General features: G+C 46.9%; 1 protein-coding gene across 49 annotated transcripts in view; it reads right to left on the bottom strand.

Annotated features, from left to right (window-relative positions):
- The window catches only part of ODF2 (outer dense fiber of sperm tails 2), a 46,062-nt gene that overhangs the window by 1,051 nt on the left and 32,482 nt on the right, over positions 1 to 12,529 (bottom strand). For 43 of the 49 annotated variants that reach the window (XM_078328806.1, XM_078328819.1, XM_078328850.1 and 40 more), the window contains 6 exons: positions 7,366 to 7,476; positions 7,098 to 7,202; positions 4,985 to 5,143; positions 3,397 to 3,497; positions 1,336 to 1,498; positions 769 to 894 (listed from right to left, as the gene is read on the bottom strand). In XM_078328806.1, the coding sequence (XP_078184932.1) occupies positions 769 to 894; positions 1,336 to 1,498; positions 3,397 to 3,497; positions 4,985 to 5,143; positions 7,098 to 7,202; positions 7,366 to 7,476 (765 nt within the window). Of the gene's footprint in view, positions 1 to 768; positions 895 to 1,335; positions 1,499 to 3,396; positions 3,498 to 4,818; positions 5,144 to 7,097; positions 7,203 to 7,365; positions 7,477 to 12,529 lie in introns of those variants that run through there. The other 6 variants (XM_078328869.1, XM_035259413.3, XM_078328874.1 and 3 more) reach the window with 1 other exon arrangement.

Below are 12,529 nucleotides of genomic sequence, written 5' to 3'. Positions count from 1 at the left end.
AGGCACAGTGGCTCATGCCTGTAATCCCAGCACTTTGGGAGGCCAGGATGGAATGATCACTTGAGCCTAAGAGTTCAAGACCAGCATGGAAAAATATAGTGAGGCTCTGTCTCTACAAAAAATAAAAAAAATTAGCTGGGTGTCGTGGTGTGCACCTGTAGTCCTAGCTACTCAGCAGGCTGGGGCTAGAGGCTTGCTTGAGCCCAGGAGTTTGAAGCTGAAGTAAGCTATGATAGCACCACTGCACTCTAGCCTGTGTGACACAGTGAAACTCTGTCCCAAAAAAAAAAAGGGGTCTGGGTGCAGTGGCTCAAGCAATTCCAGCACTTTGGGAGGCCAAGGTGGGCAGATCATTTGAGATCAGGAGTTCAAGACCAGCCTTGCCAACATGGTTGAAACCCTATCTCTACTAAAAATACACACAAAAAAAGTAGACGGGCATAGTGACACATGCTTGAAACCTCAGCTACTTGGGAGGCTGAGAGGGGGAAGGGGAGGTGTGGAGATCATTTGAATCTAGGAGGCAGAGGTTGCAGTGAGTCGAGATCGTACCACTGTACTCCAGCCTGGGTGATACAGGGAGACTCTGTCTCTAAATAAATAAATATCTATCCAGGATATCCTTAAGGAATAGGAACATGACTGGAGAAAAAATGAAACCATGTCATAGTCACAAAAACAGTAACAACAAAACACCTTGTCCCATAGGCCCCACAGAAGTTAGGATTGCTGCCCATTGTCCTAGCCCAGCCCACCAGTCTGACTTACATCATCACGGCTCCGTCGCAGCTGGCTCAGCTCAGTTTTGGTTCTGCTCAGCTGAGTCTCAAGGTCCAGGATTTTGTTCTGGGCTGCTCGCTCCTTGGAGAGTGCATGCTCCTTGGTTTGTTCCACCTGAACATTCAAAGGCCCCGAGGTGAGGCTGGTTTACCAGATACGGGGAACACTTGGAAAAGAGAAGCCTGGGTTTCTCCCACTATCTGGTCTCGCAGACAGCACTTGCATGTCAGTGTGGACTGTGTTCTCTAGAACTTGGGAGCAGGAACTAACTACAGGGACTGTGCCTGCAACCCAGCTTTGCCTCCCCTTATCCCAGTGCTCCAGGAGTCACCACCTAAGATGTGGTAAGCCTGTGTGAGGCTCTAGAGGGTAGTGAGTAAATGAGAAATCATCAGTTTCAAGTGCTGAGCCATCTACAATGAAAATGTGATCCTTACAAGTAACTCATGAAGCAGGTACTACTATGTGCCCATTTTTCAGATGGAGAAATAGGCTGAGAGGTTCAGTGATTTGCCCAAGGTCACAAAGCTAGTCACTAACGAAATCGAGACTGACCTGCCTCCTGGCATCTTCAATGGCGCTCTCCAACTGCCTTGCCAGGGTTCCACATTCCCGTGTTTTCTCCTCCAGCCGCAGCTGGGACTGGTGGATTGCCTCCTCCCTCTTAGCAATCACCTGTAGGAACTCGATATTCTGGGCACTGGTCGCCTCCAGTTTCCTAGGTGAAAGCACTCAATCAGACCCTGGGCATACCCCAACCTATGTTCCACCCCGTCAGGGGGGATGGGGGCTGCCAGCCTCTCCTGAACTGGGGATCTCATCATGCCAAGAATCTCCAAGGAGCCACAGAAATAAGTCAAAGAAATCTGCAGATCAGCAAGGCAGCCAGAGAACTGTGCAGTTCGAGGGACTGGTTAGAGAAGAAAGTGAAGCAGGGGAATGCAAGCAGACAGACCATGGGTTGTGTTAAGTTTGGACAGCATCACATGGAACAGCAATTTGCAGCTCAGAAAAATGGTACCATTATCCCCACGTTAGAGATGAAGAAACTGAGCCTCAGAGGGGAATTCACTGGCCTGAAATCAGCACAGCTGGCAAGTCTGTTACCAAAACCCAAGCCCTCAGCTTCTACTGTTCACTGATGCCTCCTGCAGCAAAGGGACTTCAGCTACACCACTCAGCATCTTGCGTGATCAGCCATAGGGCAGCTGTGGCGATCCTGATATACACACACTGTCCTCAGTGTACTTCCAGGATGCCTTCCAATTTAAGGAGCTCCGCAGGGCCTGCAGGATCTAGCTGCATTTCCGAGACCAGCAGGGCAGAGCAGAGGTGGAGCCTCCAGGCCCACTTGGTTGTATCCCTGCAAGTGCACTGGCCATCTGGGGCGCTTAGGGCCTCCTAAACCTCAGGCACTTTCACCTCTGAAACTAAGGCTGGGACCAGGGCTGGAGGACTCTTGCCCACCTCTTACATCTGCTCATACAAGCTCTCAAGGAAGACAGTCACGAGTCTAAGTCACCCTTTGCCTGGTACCAACAGTGTGATGCTGAGAAAGTCACTCAACTCTTCCCCAACCTCAGTTTCCTCTTATTTAAAACTGGGACAGTACCAGCTAACCAATAACATATGCTAAGCTATACTAAGCGCTTCTCTATGCCAGGTAACGTGCTAGGACCTTTACCAGAATTATATCATTGAAGACTCACACCACCACCATAAAAAGATTATTATCAGCCAGGTGTGGTGGCTCCTGCCTGTAATCCCAGCACTCTAGGAGGCCTAGGTGGGTGGATCACTTGAGTCCAGGAGTTCAAAACCAGCCTGGGCAACACGGCGAAACACCATCTCTACAAAAAATACAAACATTAGCCAGGCATGGTGGCATGTGCCTATGGTCCCAGATACCTGGGAGGCTGCAGCAGGAGAATCGCTTGAGCCCAGGAGGTCAAGCTTGCAGAGCTGAGATCGCACTACTGCCCTCCAGCCTGGGTGACAGGGCGAGACAATTGATGGATAGGTCAATAGATTGATAGATAGATAATTAACTCTACCTTGATCTTTTCCTCAAAAGAAGAAACTGAGCTTCAAAAGAATTAAATGATTTGCTCAAGATCACAATGCAGGTTAAGTGGCAGAGCTGGGCCCCAAGGCCAGATCTTCTGATTTCGAAAGCTGTACCCTTCACCTCCGCCTCCAACAATCCGTACATAACAGAGGAGGGTCAGATCAGAAAGGTCTTGGGAAGGGTGACTGGCAAAAAAGGGCAGAAAAGAGGGGGGAAGTGCCTCCACCACAGTATACTGGCTGCTCCATTCAAACTGTGCCCTTCTGGCATGCTTGGACCAGGCATGCCTTTTTGGACAGGTGGTGCCTACAGGTGGGCTGATGCAGATGATGCTGTCATGGAATGTCTCCCCAGGCTGAGAGGCCCCCTTGCTTTCTCCCACGATGCTTACCACCGAAATGGAAGCAGCTTTTCCTCTGAGCTCTGCCTAGTACCTTACAGGGCCTCGAGTCCCTCAAACACTTCCGCACACTAAGCAAAAAGCAGCTAAGTGGCTGAAAGTCTCAGGTCCTAGGAAGAGGACAGAGATGGGACCAAGTGCCTCTAACCTCTCCAGTTCATCCACCTTCAGACTCAGCTGTTTATTTTCCTTCTGGGAAGCCTGATGTTTCTCTCTCGCCATCTCCAGCTTGTCCCCCTGATGTTCGATCTAAAATGACAGGAACACAGACTGGTTTACAAAGGAATTTCCTGCTAGAGCCCTCCCCTTTCCCTATGACCTGTTGTCCACACCCAGGAAAGGGGCACAGTGCCCTCAGCAGGCGTCCAAGTCTCAATGCACAACCTAGAGGAGAGAGGACAGCAGGGACAGGTTAGGCCCAACTCCAAAGACAAAAGGCTCTCCCACTTTGGAGAAAAACAGGTTTGATGCTGAATTATGACAAAGATGCTTTCTTCTTCAGGGGAGATCACTCAGACCCAGCTGGGATCCAGGACAGACATGAGAAGGCAGAAATAGATGGCAGGGCTAACTGGCCCATACAAACCAACCACAGAGCTTTACCTGTTATGTTGCTGGTACTATTGATCTCACCCTCCTCTTAACTGGGGAACAAGTGCAGGCAAGACATGAGAAGGCAGAAATAGATGGCAGGGCTAACTGGCCCATACAAACCAACCACAGAGCTTTACCTGTTATGTTGCTGGTACTATTGATCTCACCCTCCTCTCAACTGGGGAACAAGTGCAGGAAATGTCAATCCTTTTGAGTCAGCAAGTTTGAGAATTTACCCAGAGGACTCCTTTATGCAGAAGCCTCAGCTATCAGGGCTCAAAGGCCCTGAGAATGCTCAGGTTCAAAGCAGGCGGGAGGCAATGTAAGAGTACTGAGAACATGGGCTTAGGAACCAGACAGAGCTGGTTACTAAGTACTGCTTACTAAGTTCCTGCTTACTAAGTACTAGCTCTGTGGTAGGAAATTACTTCTCCATTCTATGTCCTGGACTGCTTTCCGTAAAATGGAGAAAATAACACACGTACCTCACAAAGTCCCTGATGGAATTAAATGAGAGAATGCAGGAGCACAGAAGAGGTGCTCAAAAAATGGTAGCTCCTTTTATAATTATCACAAGTACACAGGTCAAGAGTGGGGAAGGAGCTTTGTCCAAGGTCAAATGAGTGGTATGTAATTTCTTAGACATTGTAGGCAGTAGGCATGGTTCCAGTAACCCAGAGACAGACTGTTTCTGGGAGAAAGGGACTGTTTGCTTCTTTCAGTAAAGAATCTCAGGTAGTATATCTGTTAAGAGTCAGGAAAAGCAGCTAAAGCAAGAGAAAGAAAAGAAATTCTATGGCTTGGTGTCTGCTGGCACCTCCCAGCTGTGGGTGTGAAGCTGAGGACAGCAGCGGAGCATACAGGCAGAGGCAGGCAGAAGCAGTGGTCTTGGGTGGGGGAAACAGCATGAGGGCCCAGTGACTCCACGCAAGTGACGGCTCCTATAACTACAATCACTTTGTGCAAACACATGGCATTTGGCACACCAGACTTTTATTTCACAGCACTGATGATAGCTCACTCCTTTTAAAAAGCAGCAGCCAAGAAAAAGGAAGTAGTCCTCCCATGAGGAGTGCAGCTCATCTTGGTATGCGGGCCCCTGCTCGGGTCAGTTCATGGGACCCTTTCTGCCAGTCCCTTACCCGGCTGCGCAGGTCTGATATGATGGCTGTGAGGTCGATGTTCTTCCGCTCATAGCCCTGCAGTTGGTCTTGGCACTCAGCCAGCTTTGCCTCCGTGATCTTCAGGATGTCAGGGAGCTGCTGCAGGTCAGCCAGCTGGGACTGGAACTGCCTTCGTGCCTGGAGTGGGAAGGAAACACCCACAGTTGGGAAAGGCCTGGCTGCTGGTGGAGCTAGGCAGAGTCCTTTAGAGTTAGGGAAGGGATACCCACAGTCCCCAGAGGAGGATCCTGAAAAATCCGCAGTTGAAGTGTTATCTACACTCCCTGCTGCCCACTGGGCAAGTGGCTTGCCATTCATTTAGTTATCCAGTAACAATGGCAACCACACAGTTCACACCAAGACCCAGGCATTGTTCCAGGGGCTCTCTGCACAGCTGCTCATTTAATTCAGACAACAACCTGTAAAATAGGTGATGCTGTCCCAATAGAAGGATACTAAGGATCAAGGGAGCTAACTGATTTGCTCAAGATCATTCAGCTAAAAACTGGTAAACTCAAGATTAAAGTCTAGTCTAACTCCAGTCTGGGTGCGGTGGCTCATGTCTGTAATCTCAGCACCCTGGAAAGCCAAGGTGGGTGGATCATTTGAGGAGTTAGACACCACCTTGACTAATATGGTGAAACCCCATCTCTACCAAAAATACAAAAATTAGCCGGGAGTGGTGGTGCATGCCTGTAGTCCTAACTACTTGGGATACTGAGGCAGGAGAATCGCTTGAACCCATGAGGTGGAGGTTGGAGTGAGCTGAGATCATGCCACTGCACTCCAGCTTCGGTAACAGAGCAAGACTCCGTCTCAAAAACAATAAATAAAAAAGGTCTATTCTAACTCCAAAGCCCCTAGGAAAGCAGTCACAATCCCACCAGTCAGAGAGAAAGGTGAGAAATAACTGGTCTTAGTACATCCTTGAACTTAACACAGAAACTGGGGACCAGAGAGGGGCTTGACTTGCTCAAGGTTATGAAACAACTTAATGGCTGAGCCTGGACTCAACTCATCTCCAAGGTAACCATTAAGATAATCCCCCTGCTCTAATCAGCCAAACCATCTGTAGAAGAATAAGGCTCTTTGGGAAGAGGATATTTTTCTGGTTGGTATAAAATAAAGACATCGTATAGAATGAAATAAACATGCCAAAAACCTGCCATACTTGGCTTTGAGCAGGTTTTTTTTTTGAGACTAAGTCTCACTGTTGCCAGGCTGGAATGCAGTGGCATCCTCTCAGCTCACCGCAACCTCTGCCTGACGGGTTCAAGCGATTCTCCTGCCTCAGCCTCCCAAGTAGCTGGGACTATAGGCATGCACCACCATGCCAGGCTAATATTTGTATTACTAGTAGAGATGGGGTTTCACCATGTTGGCCAGGATGGTCCCGATCTCTTGACTTCATGATCCGCCCGCTTCAGCCTTCCAAAGTGTTGGGATTACAGGCGTGAGCCACTGTGCCCAGCCTTTTTTTTTTTTAGAGACAGAGTCTTGCTCTGTCGCCAGGTTGGAGTGCAGTAGCACGATCTTGTCTCACTGCAACCTCTGTCTCCTGGGTTCAAGCGATTCTCCTGAATCAGCCTCCCAAGTAGCTGGGACTACAGGCACATGCCACCAAGCCCAGCTACTTTTGTATTTTTAGTAAAGGCGGGGTTTCACCATGTTGACCAGGATGGTCTCCAACTCTTGATCTCATGATCTACCTGTCTTGGCCTTCCAAAGTGCTGGGACTACAGGCGTGAGCCACAGTGCCGCAAGAGGGTTTTTTGTTGTTTTAAGGAAATTGAAAAGGAGATAGAGGAAAACAAAGAGAAAAAAAAGCAGTAGCATGAGAGAGATAAGAGAGGAGGCAAGAAAGAGACAAAGGAGAGAGAGGCACAGGGTGGAGTGGATGAGCCCATCAATGAGAAAATTAGCTCATCCTTTTAAAACCATCAGATCTTAAAAAGAATAAAATAAAGAAAATTAGCTCATCTTTGTTGCCCTAATTAGGTAGGCTCAAAGGCAAACAAGGGGAACAGACTCACAGTCATTGAGTTAGATATGGAATTGGGTAGGGGAAGAAAGCAAGGAAGGGGAGCAGTACCGCCTCAATCTCTTTGTTCATCTCATCTTTAAGGATCTTATTCTCTTTGTCACAGCGTTCTAGCTGGGCAGCTACTTCATCAGCCTCCAATCTGGTCTTCATCACCTAGGGACCAACAACAGATGGTTCATCTTAGGCAGAGCCACATTTTGGAGAAACCCATCTTCCATACTCAACCCTTCCTGGGAGTGGCCTGGTAGGGAGCCCCCAGCCTGATGGGGGCAGGGTGAGCACTGCTCAGAAGGGCCAGGGCCCCAGTGAGGCCTACCTGACTCTTATAGTTGTCAATCATCCCCTCATAGTTCTTCACTGAGGCCTTCAGCTGCTGGACCTCAAGGTGTGACTGGTTGAGCTTGTCCTCCATTGGGGCAAAGCTAGCCTGGAAGGGATGGCTCATAAGTAACCCACGGAAGGTTCTGGATCAGGTGGCACTCCTACCCTCAACTCTCTCCAAGGAATGAGCAAAGGAAAGGCCCTTTACCTACACAGCACTTTCCCTGAGTAGCACCAAGGAGCAGTTAAGACTCCTAATGTTACCATCTCCAGTGAATAGAGATGCAAATAAATGACTTCTGTTTTTTCTTATTCCAAAAGCAATATATAGTCGTTAAAGAAAATGTAGATAAAACCAAGACACACTAATCCTAATACTTAATGACTTAGGATATAGCTATAGATCTATAGTTGCATAACTTTTTCATTTCTATCAACAAGAATGAGACTATACTATACTTACTGCTATGTAACATACTTTTTCTCCACCATGGGATCTGCCAGGTTATATGTAACATACTTTTGATTTTTATTTATTTTCTTTTTGAGATGGAGTTTCGCTCTTGTTACCCAGGCTGGAGTGCAATGGCGCGATCTTGGCTCACCTCAACTTCCACCCCCTGGGTTCAGGCAATTCTCCTGCCTCAGCCTCCTGAGTAGCTGGGATTACAGGCACACGCCACCATGCCCAGCTAATTTTTTGTATTTTTAGTAGAGACGGGGTTTCACCATGTTGACCAGGATGGTCTCGATCTCTTGACCTCGTGATCCGCCAGCCTTGGCCTCCCAAAGTGCTGGGATTATAGGCGTGAGCCACTGTGCCCGGCCCTTTTTTTTTTTAATGAGATGGAGTCTCACTCTGTTGCCCAGGTTGGAGTACAATGGCCTGATCTCAGCTCAGTGCAACCTCCACTTCCCAGGTTCAAGTGATTCAGCCTCCCGAGTAGGTGGGATTACGGGTGTGCACCACCACGCCTGGCTAATTTTTGTATTTTTAGTAGAGATGGGGTTTCACCATGTTGGCCAGGCTGGTCTTGAACTCCTGACCTCAGGTAATCTGACCGCCTCGTCCTCCCAAAATGCTGGGATTACAGGTGTGAGCCACCACGCCTGGCCTATTTTTATTTATTTATTTATTTATTATTATTTTTTTGACATAGAGTTTCGCTGTTGTTACCCAGACTGGAGTGCAATGGCACAATCTCAGCTCACCGCAACCTCTGCCTTCTGGGTTCAAGCAATTCTCCTGCCTCAGCCTCCCGAGTAGCTGGAACTACAGGCGCGCACCACCATGCCCAGCTAATTTTTGTATTTTTAGTAGAGACAGGGTTTCACCTTGTCAGCCAGGATGGTCTTGATCTCTTGACCTCGTGATCCACCCGCCTGGGCCTCCCAAAGTGCTGAGATTATAGGCGTGAGCCACCACGCCAGGCTTTATTTATTTATTTTTGAGACAGAATCTCACTGTGTTGCCCAGGCTGGAGTGCAATGGCATGATCTCGGCTCAGTGCAACCTCTGCCTCCCGGATTCAAGTTTTTCTCCTGCCTCAGCCTCCTGAGTAGCTGGGATTACAGGTGCACACCACTACACCCAGCTAATTTTTTCTATTTTTGGTAAAGACGGGGTTTTACCATGTTGGCCAGGCTGATCTCAAACTCCTGATCTCAAATAAGACACCTGCCCCACACCTGGCCATAACATACTTTTTTTAAATGAACAATATGTTGTGGGCCAGGCACGGTGGCTCATGCCTGTAATCCCAGCACTTTGGGAGGCCAAGGCAGGTGGATCACGAGGTCAGGAATTCAAGACCAGCCTGGCCAACATGGTGAAACCCCATCTCTACTAAAAATACAAAAATTAGCCAGATGTTGTGGCACACACCTGTAGCCCCAGCTACTTGGGAAGCTGAAGCAGAAGGATGGCTTGAAACTGGAAAGCGGAGGCTGCAGTGAGATGAGATTGGGCCACTGCACTCTAGCCTGGGCGACAGAGTGAGACTCTGTCTCAAAAACAAACAAACAAACAAAACAATGTGTTGTGAACTTCTCAAGTCAATAAATATCCTCTCAACTTATAATAGAGGTGGGAATTTTAAAAAATCAATGTCTTCTTATAAACCAAATACTCATCTTAGATGGACAATATAAATCATGGTTTATCAAATGAATAAAAAATAAGTAGTAGTCACTTAAGAGAGATATAAAGCTTAAAAAATGGACTTAAATAGATGTCCGCAAATATGGTTAAATCAGAAAAGCAAGTGACAGAATAACGGATGGATGAATAAATGTGTAGGTGCTTGATATGTTAGTACTGGGGAAAAATCTAGAAAAATGTATGTTCATGGCTAATGGAGATCTTCACTTCTATATTACATTTCTGTAATGTTTTGAACTTTTACTATGAGCATATTTAACTTTTATAATTATACTCAGAAAGGCTGGGCATAGTGGCTCACACCACTAATCCCAGCACTTTGGGAGCCCAAGGCAGATGTATCACATGAGGTCAGGAATTTGAGACCAGCTGGGCTAACATGGGACAACCCCATTGCTACTAAAAATACAAAAAATCAGCTGGGTGTGTGGCAGATGCTTGTAATCCCAGCTACCTGGGAGGCTGAGGCAGGAGAATCACTTGATCCTGGGAGGTGGAGGTTGCAGTGAGCCGAGATTGTGCCACTGCACTCCAGCCTGGGCAACAGAGTGAGACTCTGTCTCAAAAAAAAAAAAAAAAATTATACTAGGAAAATATACTTACACAAACATCATTTTGAATGGCCACACTGTAACGCACTCTACAGATGCACCATACTATAACTAATCCCCTAAATAATTGTTGGCTTAAAATTTTTTTGTAGAGATGGCATCTTGCTGGCCTCAAGTAGTCCTCCTGCGTTGGTCTCCCAAAGCACTGGGATTACAGGTGTAAGCCACTATGCCTGACCTCCTCAATAATCCTTAACACTTAGATGTTACTTTTAATTTATCCAACAATTTCAATAAACAAATGAGATACTACTACACTCCCACCAGAGTAGCTAACATAAAGTAGACACACAATACCAAGCATTGCCAAGGAGACAAGGAGCAACTGTTCGACTACTTTATAGATTTGTTCGACTACTTTACTATTCAGTAACATCTACCAGTAACTACTATTCAGTAGCATCTACTAGTAACTACTTTACTATTCAGTAACACACTCTAGTATTCAGTGACATCTACCAAATATAGACTTATGCACACCCTGTGATGATCTGGCAATTCTACTTCAAGTTATATAAACAATAAAGATGCACCAAATGTATACACCTAAAGACATACGAAGATGTTCACAGTAACACTATGGAAACCCAATGTCCACTGACAGTAGAATGGAGGAACATATGTGGTGTATTCATATAACACATACCTTAGAGCGCTGAGGATGAAAAGAAAAACTGTTACAAACAATGGGGCTGACTCAACAAACTCCCAGAGTAGAAGCCAGGCCCAAGGGTATTCAAACTACTCAAATCTCTAAAGTTAAAAGCAGGCAAACTAATCTGTGGTGACAGAAGACAGGCTAGCAGTTACCTTTACAGGACAAAGGTCACTAGGGTGCAGGCAAGGTTCAATCAGAATGATAGATGGACAAAGTATATTCACTGTATAAAAATTCTAGGATCTGTGTACTTTTCCGTATGTTATTTTCCCTTAAAAGCAATCTTAACAACAAAAAAACAAAACCAATGAAAAAAATGAAGCTAGATATTACTGCCCAGATCAACAAAAACGCAAGATCAAACTTGTCTCTGAAATGTCAACCTCTGTTCAGGTGCCTCTCGCCCCTGGCAGGCTGGAAGAGGGTATAGTGAGGTTATGAGTCAGGGCTACGGAGTCAGACTCGGGTTCAAATCTCAACTCCGATACTTCCTAGGGCAAAATCTTGGCAAGAAACTTGACCTCTCTCTCAGCCTCAGTTTCCTTATTCTCGTTTCTTTTTTTTTTTTTTTTGAGATGAAGTCTTGCTCTGTTGCCCAGGCTGGAGTGCAGTGGTGTGATCTTGGCTCACTACAACCTCCAACTCGTGGGCTCAAGTAATTCTGCCTCAACCTCCTGAGTAGCTGGGATTACAAACACACGACAAAACACCCAGTTAATATTTTTGTATTTTTAGTAGAGATAGGGTTTTGCTGTCTTGGCCAGGCTGGTCTTGAACTCCTGACCTCAAGTAATCCACCCGCCTGAGCCTCTCAAAGTGCTGGGATTACAGGCGTGAGCCACCACATCTGGTCCCTTATTCTCTTTTCAATTGGAGATAATCATCACACTACTGGGAGGCTGGACAGTTTAAGCGAGAATTAATGCCTGTGAAGGGGTCCAGCAGACCCCAGGAGAGCCAATGAGGTGGCACTGAAGGAAGCCAATGTTAACCTCAAAGTGAGTCTAAATCATGTGTGCAGGCTGAGTGCATCATGTTAAGCATTTCACATGCATTATCACATGCTCACAAGGACCTCATTTCCTCTTCCTAAGGAAGAGGCATGGAATGTTTCACTCAGGTTCTACAGCCAGGAAGAGGCAGAGTGAGGACTTGAATCCAAGCTTTTCTTTTTTCTTTTTGAGACAGAGTTTCGCTCTTGTTACCCAGGCTGGAGTGCAATGGCGTGATCTCGGCTCACCGCAACCTCCACCTCAATTCTCCTGCCTCAGCCTCCTGCGTAGCTGGGATTACAGGTATGCACCACCATGCCCAGCTAATTTTTTGTATTTTTAGTAGATATGGGGTTTCACCATGTTGACCAGGATGATCTTGATCTCTTGACCTCGTGATCCACCCACCTTTGCCTCCCAAAGTGCTGGGATTACAGGCGTGAGCCACTGCACCCAGCTGCTTCTTTTTTTTTGACACAGAATCTCTGTTGTCCAGGCTGGAGTGCAATGGTGTGATCTCAGCTCACTGCAGTCTCTACTGGGTGATTCTCCCAACTCAGTCTCCTGAGTAGCTAGGACTACAGGTGTGTGCCACCACACCTGGCTGCTTTTTGTATGTTTTATAGAGACAGGATTTTACCATGTTGCCCAGGCTGGTCTCGTACTCCTAGGCTTGAGTGATCCACCTGCCTTGGCCTCCCAAAGTGCTGGGATTACAGGCCTGAACCACTGCGCTG

The sequence above is a fragment of the Callithrix jacchus genome, chromosome 1 (genome assembly GCF_049354715.1).
Source record: "Callithrix jacchus isolate 240 chromosome 1, calJac240_pri, whole genome shotgun sequence".
Taxonomy (NCBI): domain Eukaryota; kingdom Metazoa; phylum Chordata; class Mammalia; order Primates; family Cebidae; genus Callithrix; species Callithrix jacchus.
The sequence above is the reverse complement of the archived record's forward strand: the minus strand, read 5'-3'. Positions and strand labels throughout refer to the sequence as shown.